This window comes from Rhinolophus ferrumequinum, chromosome 21 (assembly GCF_004115265.2).
Source record: "Rhinolophus ferrumequinum isolate MPI-CBG mRhiFer1 chromosome 21, mRhiFer1_v1.p, whole genome shotgun sequence".
NCBI lineage: Eukaryota > Metazoa > Chordata > Mammalia > Chiroptera > Rhinolophidae > Rhinolophus > Rhinolophus ferrumequinum.
In genome coordinates, this window is record NC_046304.1 from 52,471,137 (window position 1) to 52,487,679 (window position 16,543).

A 16,543-nucleotide genomic window follows, 5' to 3' on the forward strand; every position below is an offset into this window, starting at 1 on the left:
CCGCCCCAGGCACCTCGTTTATCTCGAGGGCAGCACCCTTACACTCTGCTGCCTCCCGTGTGCTCCTGAACATCTGTAATCCCAGGCGGACTCCAGGACCCCTCCCCCAACGCTGATGGAAGTGATCTCCAGTGACTTTGATGTTCCCCAGAGCAAAATATATTCAGGAGACTAGAGCGTCTACAAACAGTCGTGTAACGTGAGCCAAAGCCCAGCGGAGACAAGCTTTCCACCATCAGCTGTTTGAGTCGCCACTTTTGTGCCACCGTTTGCGTGAATGATGGAAGGTGGCTGGAGCTGCATTTGACTATGGAAATGTACTCTTATTCTTCTCAACTTGGAGATCTTAACACCCATGTGTGTTTTCAACAAAAACTGAAACCTGGCACACAAAGCACGACGACGACACCGGCTCACCTCGTTGTACCAGCCAACAATGAGCTCCAAGTTGCCCACAAACTTCCAGAAGGTCTCGTGCTGTGAGAACAGATTCTCAGCGCTCATTGGAATCTCTTTTTGTTGCTGGAAGTTCAAGTACTTGACCTCTCTCAGAACTGCCACCAACTAAGGGAGATGAAGAGCAAAGACACGGTCAGGGGGTGGCCTCAATGTACAGCGCTTAGTGACATAAGAGAGGGTCTGTCCCCAGGCCCCTACAGCCTGGGGGTTTCAAAGCTGGGGGGAGGCACCTGTGGGGAGGGGGGCTACTGGCAGGATCAAAACGTCTTTACCCCATTTGCTGGTCCCGAGGTAGAAAGTGCTGGCTCACCAGCATGGCTGGACTACATCATCATTCTCCCCTGGGCTTCACCTGGGTCCTCCTAGGACCCAGTCCCTCTCCTCCCACCTGGTCGTGACCCTGGGCGCCAACAACAGTGTCCCTGCCAGCAGAGCTCTGCCCTCACTGCTCGCCGAGGGCCATTCCCATCGAGGTCCGGTAACCTTGTGGAATCCACTGATCACGTCAGAGACCTCACTCAGCTCACAAACCGCTCAGCACTGGCCACGGCCCCTGGCTCCACACCAGACTCTCCTGGCCACGGCTGTCAGTCTCTTGCTGTTTTTACGGTTTGCGTGTTGGAGAGGCATAGGGCGTGGTCCTGTCAATCTACTCAGCTTGGGGGTCTCCCCCAACACCATGGCTTTAAGACCATCTATGTGGGGGTGACTCCCATGTTTACGTCCCCAACCAAACTCTCTCCTGACCCCCAGACTCTGCTATCCACCTCCCTACTCAGCATCTCTGGTTTGACGTCTTGTTAAGGCTCCTGGAGCAGGCCAGGCACACTCACACCTCCTGGCCTCTGCTTCTGCTGGCAGCCGTCCTCAGGGCTTTCCGTAGGCGTCTCCTGGCTAACCCCTGGCCCCTGGCCCCTGGCCCCGCACTGCATCCTTGCTCACATCTCACACCCGCCCCCCCACCCCACCCCCAGCTCCATGGGTCCCCCTTCCCCTACCCTTCTGCTCTTTGGGACACCTGTCTCAGTTTCTGAGTATGATATGCTTCGCCTCCTTTGTGATGATAGCTGACCATCCCTGCTCCTGTGGGAGGACATGCTTTCTGTCCGCCTGGGTCACTAATTTTCCCCAAGCACACGCACACAGTAGACGTACAGTACAATTTGTTAGATGAAAGGAAGAATGAATTTTGGTGAAAGAGAAGGTTCCAGAGGACAAGTCAAACCTGGGTTCCCTGCCTTCTGGTCTGACACCAGCAGCAGGAATTCAGGCTGCTCCAGCCTCTGTCCTCGTCCATCCTCCGTGCGTGTCCACACTGCTGGGTTTTAGCCCCAGAAAGCCCTCCCCACAGCCCACACAGTCAATTCCTGCAGCCTGCCCGCCTTCATCAGAGGGCCCTTTTGTTCAGATCCTGAAAAGATGTTCCCCCCTTTTTCCGCCTCCCCCCCCACTCCGGTTCAAGCCGTTGTTTCTCAGTCTAGTTAAGTAGGACCCAGCTCCCTGGCCCATGCTGGTGTTAGGAGCCTTGCGCTCCCCCCGGCTGAGGCAGTCGGTCGCCGGTCGTTGGTCTGCTGCTCACAGCGGCTCATGGAAGCTGCCGGCCACTCACACTGGCTGCCGGCCACTCATGGCAACACACAGCAGCCCACAGCGGCACACAGCAGCCCGTGGCAGCTCACGCCAACCTCCGGCTGCTCACAGCAGCCCAGCTCCAGGGAGAGCTGTTGTTCACAATCTTAGCTGTAGAGGGCGCAGCTCACTGGCCCATCCGGGAATCGAACCCATGACCTCGGCGTTAGGAGCGCGGCGCTCCAGCCACCTGAGCCACCGGGCCGGCCCTTCTTCTTCTTCTTTTTTTTTTTTTTTAAATAATAAATTCTCAAATTGGTGGGCTCCTCTTGGCAGGCCATGAAAGGCAGCCGGGTGTTAAAACAATGCACTCGTTGAAGCTATTTTCAAGAATGCTCCTAGTCTGTCTGAGGTCTTAAATATGTCCTGGACATTCTTTGAAGAATACTCAAAGAATAAAGCTTCAGCGAAGTATGACAGAAACATCAACGCCCACAAATTCGCGCTGTTGGTGGAAGGGGATGAGCCTCCGCCCGGGCCCACCCCACCCACCCACGGTGGCACCGAGGGCCGGGCGGCCTGGGACGCGGCCGCCTCCCACACACACCCACCGCCTTGCTGAAGTTGACGTGGACGAGGTTTGTGAGGGGGTCCCTCTGTATGAGGGGCTGCCCCAGGTTGAAGTGGCAATCCTGGTCCACGCGAGCCACCCACTGCTGGTAGATCCGCTCGCGGTACTTCCTCAGCAGCTCCATCATCTCGGCGTATTTCTGGAAGATCAGCTTGGCCTCCACGCTGGACATGACCCTGGAATTGGAATCCGGTGGTGTGGTGAGGCGCCGGGCCTCACCCACGCACGCTTCTCCTTTGGGGCCTCTCTAGCGAGCGCCCCAACCACCTCTGCCAGATCTTGGGGTGCTGGAGCAGATGGCAGCTTTCTGCTTCTTCCAGGCTGGGAGATGGAATCTACAAACAGACAAGGCCCTCAATCGTCAGGAAGTCAGGCGACAGCCCGGGCAGCAATGACCCCAACGGCCAGGCCTCATCAGCACCTGCCAGCCACCCTAAGTTTTGTGCTCCTTCCAAGTGGACAAAGCCAAATGTGCTGCCGAGGCAATCACATAGGCTGTCCTGCTCCAGTCCCCAGGAGGGACACACCTCAGTGGAAGCCCTCCCTCTCCTCTGCCTGCCTTCCAGTCTCTGCCAAACACAAGTGACAGTGGCCACGGCCTTACTACAGCAAGCTCTGACTGAGCAACCATGCTTATCCTCCTTTGGTGGTCTCTGTTCGTTCCCATCAGGCTGACCAGCAAGGGGAGGGGGCTGGCCGGTACATCCTGGCACATGAGCTCAGAAGGGACCCGGAGGAGGAGGGCGACAGGCCCGGACCTCCTGACACTGCCTGGAAAGTCAAGCGTTGGGCAGCCCCTTCCCTCCTCCACAAGCACCGCCCCCCCACAACTCGTCACCCCCGCCATGTCCAGCTGGTTTTCTGACTCACGGATGCTCTATGCGCCTCAGGTCCCGCATGGGTGCCTCCAGCCGCTCCTGCAGCTCCAGGCTCCACTTGAGCTGCCCGGCCACGGGGGGCATGTTTCTGTGGATTGGGGGGATATTCCCGTCTGCGGAGGCTGCAATCTGGGCATCGTACAACATCTTGGTGTTGTCCAGCTCGGCGTCAAACATGCCCAGCATGACCGAATACCGGGGCACCACCTCGATGAGAATCAGAGGCCGCTCCAACAGGCCCCCACACATGTACAGGAGCTGGGGAGAAACGGGAGACGTGCCTTCGCAGGGGTCGCCATCGCCTGCCTCAGCCTCCACCCTGGGTGGGCCTGAAGCAGCCCCTTGGCTGCTGACACAGTGCGGGTGGCGGGGCCTCAGGAGGCAGTGCTGCAGGCCCTGTCAAGACAAAGAGCCTTTCTCTGTGTAGCAGCTGCTTACACGGGCGCCTCCATCATTCTCGTGTTGACGGGTGCTGAGTTCCAAACCACGTGGCTTATAAGCCAATGGCACAAACTAGGTCCAAGGTCTGGAAAAATTTATTCTAGGCCCAGGAGAAATCAGGGTTCGGGCAAGGAAGATTTCCACAGTTCAAAAATGCAGTTTCAAAAATTTAAAAATAGCTATGGGGCCAGCCCGGTGGCTCAGGCAGTTAGAGCTCCGTGCTCCTAACCCCGAAGGCTGCCAGTTTGATTCCCACATGGGCCAGTGGGCTCTCAACCACAAGGTTGCTGGTTCAATTCCTCGAGTCCCGCAAGGGATGGTGGGCTCTGCCCCCTGCAACTAAGATTGAACACAGCACCTTGAACTGAGCTGCCGCTGAGCTCCCGGATGGCTCAGTTGGTTGGAGCGCATCCTCTCAACCACAAGGTTGCTGGTTCAAATCCCACAAGGGATGGTGGGCTGTGCCCCCTGCAACTAGAAACGGCAACTGGACCTGGAGCTGAGCTGCGCCCTCCACAACTAAGACTGAAAGGACAACAACTTGAAGCTGAAATGGCGCCCTCCACAACTGAGAAATATAAGGACGACAACTTGACTTGGAAAAAAGTCCTGCAAGTACACACTGTTCCCCAATAAAGTTCCCCTTCCCCAATTAAAAAAAAAAAAAAAGCTATGGTACTGCATTTATAATAGTCAGTCAGGGCTTCCTCTGACCACCGGATGGAGAAATGTGTGAGGTCCAAGGATTATTCCTCTCAGGAAGGGCAGTAATCCTCAAGGCCGTGCCCAGGCAAGAAAAACCACCATCAGGAAGTTTGTTTTGCTCTTGGGAAAAAAAAAAAAAAATCTATGGGGGAAAAGGAACAGGGAGAGAGGGGAGCCAGAGAAAGGGAGGCTGATCTCACACTATGTGGGGTCCCCAAATTACAAAACTCACCCAGAGCTGGGTGTTAGCAGGAACCTGCATGAGTGTTCGTGGGCTGCGGTAACAAAGTACCGCGAGCTGGGCGGCCTAAACAACACAAAGGGGCTCTCTCCGTTCTCAAGGCCGGAAGCCCACAGCCAGGGTGTCACAGAGCCCGTGCCCTCTGAGGCCGAGGGGAGGACCTGTGCCAGGCCTCTGCCCTGGCTCTGGGGGCAGCCTGCCATCCTGGCATTCCTAGGAGACCTACCACGCCACCCTCTTCCTTCGTCATCACGTGCTTTCTCCCCTGTGTGTCTGTCTCTGTGTCTCCTCTCCTCTTCTTACGAGGACCCCAAACATATTAAATTGAGCGCCCACGCCCCTGCAGGAGGACCTCATCTTACTTTCATCTTGATCACATCTGCCAAGACCGTGTTTCCAGATGAGGTCACACCCACGGCACCAGGGGCCCAGGCACGTCTTTCACCAGCCGGGGTATGGGGGGAGGGGGCGCATTTCAGTCCTGGGCTGACGAGGATGGAGATGGAGGTGGGGACAGGCCGATCCTGGGCACAGGGGCGGAGATTGGGAACCACTGACCGGGAGGCCCTGCACTGGAGGACCCGAGGAAATTACAGGAGCGCCCTGGAAATGTCGTGTGGGCCATGACCCTGGGGGCAGGGCTCCAGCCCAGGTTACCTACATCCCCAAGGACCAGGGACAGCCTGGGTCCCTTTACTGTGTCATTTCTGTGAGAGGAAAGGCTGGGCCTGCAGGTCTGGTAGCTGGAGGGCCATGGCCTGAAGTGCTCCAGGCGGGTGTCATGGCAATTCTGAGAGCAGTGACCAGGCCCGAGCACCTGTGCTGCTCGTCAGCATGTCATCCTCCCAGAGTGCGTAGGGTAAGCCCTGGGAACGGTCTACGAAAGGAAAAGCTCAGTGGGAGAGAATAGGATACCTCATCTGGGAGCGGATGGTGGCTCACACTGGGGTACAGAGGAGGGTCACATAAAAGGTCATTGCACAGGGACGGGTGGGTGGCCAGGGAGCAGGGAGGCCTAGGGCCACACAGGCCCTGGGCTGGGCCTGGGGCTGAGGCAGGGGCCCTACTGGACCTGGAGGGGGAGAAGGCGTGTGGGATGGGCCGCTGGAGGGAAGGTCCAGAGCCTGACATTCCACCTGAGGCTCCTCTCGACCCCTCTGTCAGCCAGGGCTCCTCCACTGGCCAGCTGACGAGAGCCTGCGGGCTGGGGGTACCCAGGCAGAGGACTGCTCCAGAGGCAAACGGGGACTCCTCACTGCTCAGAACACACCGCCGCACTTTCTCTGGGACACGTGGCCACAGCTCTTGGTCTCAGATTTGGCCCCGCTTTTTGATTTGAAAACACTGTCCCTAAAACTGGACTTTTTGGGGAAAGAGTGAAAGATGGCTAGAGAGAAAGGAGAGAGTTTCAGGCCCCAAAGAGCCTGATGGAGCAACCACTGACTCCTGCGACAAACAACCTCTGACATTCTAGACAGTTCCCCTCCTCCCCTAGCTACTCACAGGGAAGCTAACAACATATTAGGTCACCAGTGTCATTTAAAAAAAACACAAACTGACAGGTGACAGTAGAAAAAAAAATGTTCCTCTTGCTGGTTTATGAACCTCCTGACTTTTTCCACCTTCTCATTCCACTTCTCTTTTCTTTTCATATTTACTTTTTTTTTTTTTGCTTCTGGCGTCTGGGAAGGAAGCTAATTTTATTTTCTGCCAGGAGGAGATCATGTGGAAAATTGCTCTAGAACTTTCCTGGCTGTGTGTGAATTACAGACAGTGAAAAATAGTATTGCGGCAGCTTGGGGACAGGCAGGGAAAGGAGGGGACGTGAGGGAAGAGTGGAGGGAACCCCAGGGGTCCACTCTAATTAGAGCATGGGATTGTCCAACATCCCCAGGTAGAGAAAGACGAGCAGATGGAAGTGGATCACAAGAGCTGCTTTCTAACTTAGTTTCCTTTTCGTTCTTTTCTTTATAACCTAGCACAAACATAAACTTAACTTTTAGAAAGTGACTTTTCCTTTTGGGGTACTGAAGCCATCAGATTTGGGCCATGATGGGAGTGTCCGGGGTAGAACCGGTATGTTTGCAAGTTTGAGCTCATGTGGGGCCGTCAATCCCACAGGCGCCAGAATGAGTTTCCTCCTGGACCCCCTCGTTCCCTCAGAGTGGGGACCTAGTACTCTGGATCACAAAGGGGATAGGCCTCCATTTCATGCAACAGCCCAGCTCCTTCCCACTTCTTGGAAAACACCACAAAGTCCATCCTGTCAGCGGGAGGCGGGGGCCCGCACCCACGTGTGTGCTACCTACAGGAGGTGAGGGGGCTCACTGTTGGCACGCCAGTTGGTTAGCTCCGGCATCATCCTGAACTTTGGGGACCTCACGGAGGACGACCTGGTATTCCCATATTAAAGGACTGGCTGGAAACCTCTGCGTGGACCCTCCTGCACTGGGCAGCCCTTGGGGCTTTGGGCTAGCATCCTCGGGGATCGGCGCCTAGGATCTGCCCTGGTGTGCAACTGCCTCCCGGACTCCAGGAATGCATCGCCCTCAGCTGGAGCCAGGCCCCTCCACAGCGAGAGCTCAGTAGCACCTACTGTGTGCTGGACTTGGTTCTGAGTGAACCCAATTAAGTTCATGCCCTCTGGGAGCTGATACTCTGGTTGGGAAGACAATGAACAGAGCGATAGACAGCAGGGAGGGCTGAGGGCTAAGAAGGAAAACTGAGCAGATCAGCCTCAGAGATGGAGAAGAAAGGATGGGGAGAGGAGCAGGCTGCGGGGGGGCGGGCCGTGGGGGGTGGGGTCCAGGGAAGGGAAGAGCACGGAGGCGCTGCTGTATTAATTTGCATTGATATTTGCCGGAGCGCCAATTTGATCCAGGACGTAATAGATCATTACGTTTGCGGAGCTTCAAATTCCCAGGCAGTTACATCTTTTAAAGAAACGTCTAAAAGGCAAGAAAAGAAAAACGAAAAGAAAAGCAAAGACAAACATCTTGGCATTTACATTGGAGAGATCTCTGTGCTCCGGGGTGGCAGGCTTCCTGGGTCCCCAGCTCAGCCCCAGAAAGCCCAGCCTGCCATCCCCTGGAATGATGGCCACCGCCCTGCGCTTCCCAAGTCCACTTGACTGCCTTTTTGGCCTTGGCCATGGGAGTCTGTCTGGCCTAGTAGTTAGGAACAGGGACCCTGGAAGCAGTCAAGCTCTAGGCTGGTTTGGGGTCCTGGTGCCTCTATTTGCTGGCTAGCTGTGTGACCTTGGGCATGTTTCTTGACCTGTCTGAGCTTTTAAAATGGGATGGATAAGGTAAGTGATGGGTTTAGCAAAGAGCCTGGGTTGTTGTGAGAATTAAATGAGATAATACAGGGCTTAGCAAAGTGCTTGGGCCCTAGGGTCCTGTAATAATTACTGGGCATCTCTGAGCATTGCACTACCCACAGCAACCCAGAGGCTCGCAAAGCGCAGGGAAGAGACGGCTCTGACCTGCCGAGTCCAGTTGACAGACATGCATAAAACCAGGCAGAAATAAAACCCAGCATATCCGTGCACTGACTCATATCAACACTCAGTACCCGTTCTCCAGGAAAGCTGCGGCCACACACATTACATCCTGCAGAGATCCCCCTCTCATTCATTTGGCTGGGCTAGGACCATACAGAGACATGGGGCCTGGGGCAGACTAGACCACTCATGCTCTGTCTGCAGCTGCTCCCCTGGGCCACGGGTTCCCACGAGGGATTGTGTGCCCAGTGCGGCCATGTCTGCTTTTCCGAGGGTGAAACTCTGGACTTCTACGTGCACGTCCTCAGTTTGTATATGTTGGTGATTAATTCAAAATTTTAGAAGAGTGCCACGGGAGAACCGGCTAATATAGAAAGAGTAGATTCGTGACCACCTAAGGTGGGGGAGATTGGGGACAAATGGGGACTGGCTGGGGGTGATGAAAATGTTCTGAGGTTGATTGTTCTGAGGATAATTGCACAGCTCTAAATATACAAAAAGAAAACCATTTAACTGTATGCTTTAAATGGGTGACCTGTATGGTATGTGAATTGTATCTCAAAAGTACTGCGTGAGCCAGAAGGAACCCACCAAGAGTCTTTGGGGCCCAAGCCATCGGTGTGTGCCTCTGCTCAACGGCTGTAAGAGCCTGTGTTCTGAGTTCTCTGATGAGTCGGTGACGCCGGCCAAACCCTGGAAAGTCCAATCATCATCCTGGAGACTTAACTCTGAGCTGCTGTTTTGAGGGGGGATTTGTGTGCAAATTTACTTTGTTTGTTACGTTTTCTGAGTGTATAATTTAAATTAGCTGGTTTCCCTTGTGGTGATTCGTTACGGCGGCAGCAGAAAACATACAGAGGCTGATGCCAGGAGGTATTCGACCAATGCATAGTCTTGTCTTTCACACTTTTTGAGCACCACCTGACTGCTCGGGGAGGGTCCTGCCCGGGGTTGAGGGGGTCTCTGAAATGCTGGACTTTTGGTGTCAAAACCAGACAGTGCTCGGAATACTGGGGCGAGCTGATCGCCCCAAGTAAAGAGGCTTGCCCACAGAGAGGATGTGCTCAGCGTTGGACTCGCTCAGGCTGTAAGACAGAGAATCCGCGCGTTGGCGCTGAAGGGACTGGGAAGGCCTGTGCATGCCTCCACGCCCCGCCCCGCCATGGCTAAGGGATCCAATCAGAAGTCGGGACATGCCTCCACGCCCCTCCCCGCCATGGCTAAGGGATCCAATCAGAAGTCGGGGACGACAGTGTCTAGCTCCTCACGATTCTAACCGACCTGGGTGGTGATAGCGACACTTGCTATTTTAACTTGCACCTTTCCGATTATTTGTGAAGCCAAACTTAAAACACGTGTATCAGCCATGTGTATTTCTCTTTTGAGTTGACATTCTTTAAGGGTTTTAGTGCTTTTCTATGATCTCTTTCTTAATGCTGTTTTCGTAGCATCATTTCTTTCTTCTAATTGTAAAAGTACCACACACTTAATGCACGCAACTTGGAAACTGCTGAAAAGGACACAAGACTGACAAGTATTAGCCATCACCCCGCCACACAGAGATGGCTCCCTGTAAGATTCTGTGTTTGCTTCTTGAGCCTCACGCGTTGAAGAATGTAAATTCGGCTCAGCAGGTCAAAATGTGGATGTGTTTTGTTTTTATAGCAACTTTGCCTCCCTCTAACGTTATTTCCTTTTAAGTGGAGAGGGAATCGAATCGAATGAGGATAAACGGACAACTGCAGGTAGTGAGAAGCACAAGAGTCAGCAAAGTTACTGTCACCATGTACTCACGCCTCTTACTCGAAGACGCGGCAGGAAAAGCCGCCAGAAGCTACGTGAGGTGCCCACGGGCAACTCGCTGAGAGACGTGGGCACAGGCCCCTACCTTCCTGGGCCCCGCTGACCATCTTCAAATGAAAACGTCTCATTAGATTGTCTCTAAGGCCGTCCTCGGCATCCAGCGGGTGCTACCACTCGGCGCAGTCCCCACCCCCATGTACCTTTGCGCACGACTCGATTGAATTGTAGTCGTCGAACGCTTGGCAGAAGATCGTGGCCAGCCTCCTATCCAGATCTTGAATTTTGGTCTCAAAATCAGCGTAATCATCATCAAAACTCTAAAAGCGGATTAAAACATCAACCTCTTAATCGGCACACAAAGCAGGGGTGGTGCCCGCCCCAATGCCCCCGAGCCTGCTGGCAGGCTGGGGGTGACATCCCAGCTGAGCTCATGCACTGTCTGGGGACTGCTCCGTGAGCAGAGTTTTCGTGACGTCTTTAAAAAAGTGTTGGGACTCTCCGCCACACACGCCCCCTCCGTGTGCCTCCCACTCCGGGGGCGTCTCATTGCTCCGGCCAAGGCGCCGACTTACCGAATCTTCCGGGTCCAAGGGGTCGTATTTGCAGTCAGCAAACACCTTCACCAGCTCAAAGACCTCGTCGTAAATCTGAGTGACCAGGTTTGCCAGGATGTTCCCTCTCACTCCCCCGAGCTCGATCTTCTCCAGCTTCAGGAACTCGATAGCCGTTTTATAGAGGTCCTGGTGGAGGAGAAGCCCAGCACGGCTGTCAGCAACTCTGTGCAAACTCAACGGTTCAGCCACGAATGGATTCTGAGGCCAGCAGTGCGGTACCCCAGGGCCACACGACAGCCTGGGGGCAGGGACTCTGTTTATTCGTGCTAATGTTCTCTAACGTCATTTCTGGAACACAGGGAGAGGGTATGGAAGGAAGGGTTCCATGGATCATGTCCAAGTAAGGAGGAGACGAGGTTGGGCTCTTGTCCTGACCGAACACAGTGGGGCCGAAACACGCCCCTCAATACAGCATCTTGTGTTGGGGTCCTGTGTCCTTGGTGGGGGAGGGAAGCCCTGGAAAGGCCCGAGGGGTTTCTGATGCTCCCGCTAGGTCTCAAGCGCCCTGCTTCCTGGGAAGACCACCCCACCCTCGGAGCCCGCCCCTGGAGGGACCTGAGAGGATGCCCGATAACTCCATGCATGTAAGTTCTGCCCCCTCTGAGCTGCAGCTCACCCCTCCCCCTGTAGGGGTGCGCACTGAGTGCTGCTTTCCTTCCCAGAACCCCCATCGGCCGCCTGTGCTCTTCGTTTTGACACGTAATCCCATTCAGTCTCATCATATCATTAGCTAATGCTTCCGTGTGTAGCTCTTGTCTTCTGATCGGGAGCCCAAAGGCTCCTCGAGGATCACAGCGGGTCTGGCACCGGGCCCAGAGCTGACTAGACGGAAGGTGCTTGTCAGTCCCCTGGGCCGGCACCGAGGTGGACTCCATTTCCCCCCAAGTGTGCAAGGTGCATCGAGCCACAGCCAAACCCAGTGAGAGCAACAGCATGGCCATGCCCTGGGCTCTCGGGCTCTTCCACGTGAGGAGAAGGCATGGCTGAAACGGCCCACATGGCGGGGCAGTGAGGGAGGATGACAGCAAGGCCATTTCTCCCATCCCCCAAAGGCCCCTCTCTCCCAGAAACCTCATCCTGATTTGGAATCTGTAACAGGAACCAACAGCTGCTTGACTGGGACCTCACGTTCCTTTAGGCACAAAGGACGCTCTGTGGTGGAAATCTTGGGGTCTAACTGGGCCTCGCCCCAGCCTCCCAGCGGGTGTAAGTGAGACTGGACAGGCCTTCCCAAAGCTACTGCTACTGGCTTCCACCAGAAAATCAACGTGTAGTGGTTCCAGGAGTATTTTCCCTACCTTTTAATAGTGTGAATCGTATGGGCACAAAGTTAAAAAACAAAACAAAACAAAAAAAAACCCCAGAAGATTACAAAACAAAGCAAAGCTCTCTTCCTCTATACACATCTTACTTTTCCTCCTGGAGGAAACCGTCTTGAACCATTGTTAAATTTTAATTTGCTATGTGTGACTCCCTGCATCCCAAACAATGCTCTGCAAGGTCCCTCTTACGTCTCCCTTTATGCCAACTTATCCCACGAACTCTCCCTATGGCCTCCAGGCTTCTTGACCATGGTCATTTTATGTATCATTAGGAAAAGGGGAGAAGCCACCCAAATGGGTCACTTCTGTTCTTGGTGAATAGCTCTGGGCCCTGGGGAGGCTGTCCCAATGGCTCACTTTCCCCGTGACATGGATGGGGGTGGGGTGATGAGGATAGAAGAGCAGTGATTCTCAGGTATAAGGGCAGCCGGTGAAGTACAGCCGAAGGCGCACCAAACTTCACCTTTACCTCAATGGTCTGGATGCGATGAAAGAAAGAATTCATTCTGGAAAACGCAAAAGAAGAAGGGAATTCCCAAGGCACCAGCTGTTTGTCTTCCTAGGGGACAGGGAGAGAGAGAGGAAAGGCGCGTCTGCCTCATGTGCTTCCACGGGTTCCAGCGTTGGGCTGACCTCACCACGACCTCGCTTCCGCCCTGACTGGCCTACACAGGAAGCCGTACCTTGAAGAAAAGCTTCATGTTTGCGCAGCAGAAGTCGTAGGTCCGGTAGAGCTCCTTCAAAATGTTCACAGACAGAGAGATACCATTCAGGATCTCCTCGGTTTCGCCCTGCAAGCCTTTCAGCACCTCTTCTGGGCTCAGGTAAGTCCGTGTCTGGGCAAAACAGAAGACATTCCAAAGTTCTGACGTGCCACGTGGGTTGACATCCAGGGACATTGTCTGCAGGCGGTTAGAAGCCATCCACCACGGGGCCCCAGCACCTGCTTCTCATGACACCTGGACTGACCCTCAGGTTCCTGTCCCAACCTGTCTGCCAACTGCCGGGTGCTTGTCAGGAGACCGAGCGGCTCCCCTCACCCGGCACTCATCCCCTGCTAAGGCTGGCCCCAAACGGATCTTGGTCACAGATAAGAAACACGGTCCTGCTGCTGGCCTAGGGGTCCCCGGCCACAGTGCCTTCCAGGGCTCAGCGCTCACAGGCAGCCCGGGCTGGCTAATGAGTGCTCACGAAAAGGAAGAAGGAAAAGAAATGTGTGCTGAGGGAGACAGGCAGAGGCTCGGGGCAGGGCCAGAGGGACCCGCACATAAACACACACTCCCGGCTGAGGCTTGGGGTGCTGGGACTCGCGGGGCAGAGCCCCCTTCCTTTCCTCCTCCCTCCAACATGGGGAAGGTTGGGCTGGCACTGCCCAGGTCTTGGGAGAACTCTGGGTGGCCACCAGGAAGACCCAACCCTAGTTCAGGGCCTGAAAATCCCAGTGCCAACGTCTCTGCTTGGGGACCAGAGACGGAAGGGCCGAGAGGACCCAAACTGGAGGAGGGGGCGGCTGCCGCGGGCCAGGGGGACGCTACCATGTCAATGATCTGGTTGCAGAACTCCTGCAGGATGACGATGATCCTGGAGGGGGTGATGTAGTGGTCGGAGGTGGCCCAGATGAAGCAGAGGGTGTACAGCACCTTGGCGATGAAGGCTGGCAGCTGTGGAGAAACGGGCCGGGCGTCTCAGCTCGCCCCGCCCCGTGGCCCCAGGAGGGGACCCCCAAACGGAGGGACAGGCACTCCCGGGCCCATACAGCTGGTCGCAGCCCTGCAGCCCCCTCCCCTGCACGGCGGCGGCCCTTCTCTGGCGGACTCACCACTGTGAAGTCGGCCTGCTCCATCTCCTCCAGCAGGACGCGCAGCGGCGTCAGGTACAGCACGATGTCGTTGGCTTCCTGCAGCCCTGCATGGGCCAAGGTCAAGGAGCAGGACAAGCGCAGGTGAGCCAGCAGCCCCGCCCCTCCGGCCCCCTCACTGGTCAGAAATGAGGCCTATGCAGCTGTGTGTGTCATGGAGACCTGCTCCTTCAAGAAACAAGGTGGCGGCCGAGGAAGCTGCTCATGGGGACGGCAACTCCCCCTGGGGTTGACAACGGTGCCCCCACCCCTCCTGGAAGGCACCGGCAGCTTCCCGGGGGCTCCTGGCTGGTCCCTGGCTCACCTTCAGTGACGCTCATGTACACGTTTTGCAGGGCTGGCCAGTAGCAGCTTTTGGCTTTTTCCAGGATCTCAACTATTTTGTTCACCTTGGGCCTGTTTAGCTGAGAAGGAGAGAAGACTGAGCTTTCAACAGAAAGCTGACAACCTGAGCAAAGGCAGCCAGAGCCTGCGGCCGGTGGGAGCATTACCGCAGGGGATCTGGGTTCCTGCGGGGCTGCTGGGTGGAGAAGATGTGTCACCTGGTCATGGATGCACTTGAGATTCATCAGCCGGGCGTTCCAGAACTCAAACTCGACTCGGGGTAGGGGGTGCAGCCCGTCCAGCAGGTCCTGGGCTGAGTCTTTGCTCAGCACGTCCCTGATCTGGTGGGACCAGTCGATGATGATGGTTTCGATGGCGTGCAGCAGAAAGCTGTCCAGGGAAGAGGGAAGCCTGCAAGGTAGGGCGGGGGTTCCACCAGCTCTGCCCCTTCCGGGCAGGGCCGGTCCCTTCCCCAGCGGCCTTCAGCCCACAGGCCCCGCATCTTGCCTCAAGTCCCCAAGGCTCCCGGCTAGGAGAGAGCCTGAGCAAACGATGGGTGTTGCCAGATGTCAGACCCACACAAACAAAACGCTGGAATTAAATGCTCAAGGTGGCCCCCCTCGGCAGTTCTTACTGGGGGCACATGGGGCACATGCTGGGGGCTCAGTGGACGACCCATGGAGGACCTGCCCGCACGAGGAACCCCTGGAGCGGTCCCCCTCTGATGTGAGTAAATGGGACAAGTCATCACCCTGTGCAGCTCCAAGAGCCTCACGCACCAGGGGACATCTCAGAGTCCTGGTGCTTCCTGGGGTCCCTGGGATGCTACAGACCCTACTCAGACTCAGTCTCCACTTGCTGAAAATCCCTTCCGTGCCCTTCAGTGCCCCTGACTGTAGCCACAGCCTAAAGCTGGGTATCCCCTTTCCTGGCTGTGTGACGGGTGACAGTGTGACATCCTGTGCATGCCATGTGATGCCTGGACTGGTACACATGCGTGATGGGGGCGGGCCTCCAGTGCCCCAGCCTGTCCTGCCCTTGAGCCTTTGACCTCAGAGTTGGAGCCGCCAATCAGTGCTGTTTTGCCCTCAGATGTTTCATCGGCTTCAAAACCCGTGCGCCGTGAGACCATTTATCGTGGGTGGTCATAGACCAGCTCCCTCTCCCCCCGGCCAGTTCCCTGGTGGGGCCCCCCACCTCTCCATGGACTCCGGCGTGCCGTCCAGACTACCCAGGTGCTCAGGGATGGGCAGTAGCGTCTTCCCTTTGATCTTGCCCCCCATGACAAACATTTCATTCTTCAGCTTGTGGACTTGTTTGACAATGTCTTCTGAGACCACCCGGGGCCATCCACTCAGGTTTTCACTTTGGTTTAGCAGAGAGTAGAGGACCTGAAAGGAAATGACTATGTAATTTGGCCCGTGCCTTCTCCAACTCTGTGTCACCGCAGAGGAATGGGTGGCCTTCAGTGCCCAGAACCTGGAGAAACTGAGTCCTTCCATGCCAGGAAGTGGGGCCGGTCAAGGTGCTTAGACCCAGGATGACAGCCCAGCTCCCGTGTCTTGTAGAGGCAAAGCCATCTCCACGAAGGGAGACCCTGCTCTTGCCATAACAGCGCACTCCCTGCTGAAAGCAAACATTCTATGCTGCCTGGGAGTGCGGTGATGGGGTGTGGCCCCCCAAATTCAAGTGATGAAGTACCTAACCCCCAGCACCTCAGGGTGTGACTGTGTTTGGAGAGAGGTGTTTAAAGAGGTGAATTAGTTAGAATGAGGTCACTAGGGTGGGCCCTGGCTCAGTCTAACTGGCGTCCTTGTGAGGAGATCAGGACACGACCACGCACAGAGGGACAGCCATGTGAGGACACAGGGAGGACACGGCCACCGCAAGCCGAGGAGAGAGGCCTCAGAAGGGACAACCCTGCTGACACCTTGGTCTTGGAGTGCCAGCCTCCAGGACTGGCGCTTCGTTATGGCGGCCCAGGCTCCGGCTTCGGGCCTGCCAGGCCCCTCATTGAGATGCGAGAGGAGGCTGGCCCTGGCCCTGCTGAGCAGCCCCTGTGCCCTGAGTTCTCACAAGGCAGGGGTGTGAGCCCCCATTTCACAGACGAGGGGAGCCATGACTAGAAGGCTAAGTCACTCGTACTGATGACCAGAGTGGGCTGCACCTGCCGTACCTGCGCGGGTGACACCGGCT

The 16,543-nt window shown here is 55.9% G+C and overlaps 1 protein-coding gene and 1 non-coding gene across 2 annotated transcripts in view; both read right to left on the reverse strand.

The window, feature by feature from the left end:
* Window positions 1-16,543, reverse strand: part of DNAH17 (dynein axonemal heavy chain 17) — a 135,925-nt gene that overhangs the window by 88,423 nt on the left and 30,959 nt on the right. The window contains exons 5-16 of the mRNA XM_033089155.1: window positions 15,545-15,738; window positions 14,566-14,758; window positions 14,328-14,427; window positions 13,985-14,070; window positions 13,701-13,826; window positions 12,849-13,001; window positions 12,635-12,724; window positions 10,802-10,969; window positions 10,430-10,546; window positions 3,530-3,795; window positions 2,640-2,835; window positions 418-564 (exon numbers count right to left, since the gene is read on the reverse strand). Of these exons, the coding sequence (XP_032945046.1) occupies window positions 418-564; window positions 2,640-2,835; window positions 3,530-3,795; window positions 10,430-10,546; window positions 10,802-10,969; window positions 12,635-12,724; window positions 12,849-13,001; window positions 13,701-13,826; window positions 13,985-14,070; window positions 14,328-14,427; window positions 14,566-14,758; window positions 15,545-15,738 (1,836 nt within the window). The remainder of the gene's footprint in view (window positions 1-417; window positions 565-2,639; window positions 2,836-3,529; window positions 3,796-10,429; window positions 10,547-10,801; window positions 10,970-12,634; window positions 12,725-12,848; window positions 13,002-13,700; window positions 13,827-13,984; window positions 14,071-14,327; window positions 14,428-14,565; window positions 14,759-15,544; window positions 15,739-16,543) is intronic.
* On the reverse strand, window positions 2,220-2,293 carry TRNAR-CCU (transfer RNA arginine (anticodon CCU)). Its single transcript has one exon. It is a non-coding gene; the product is annotated as a tRNA-Arg (tRNA).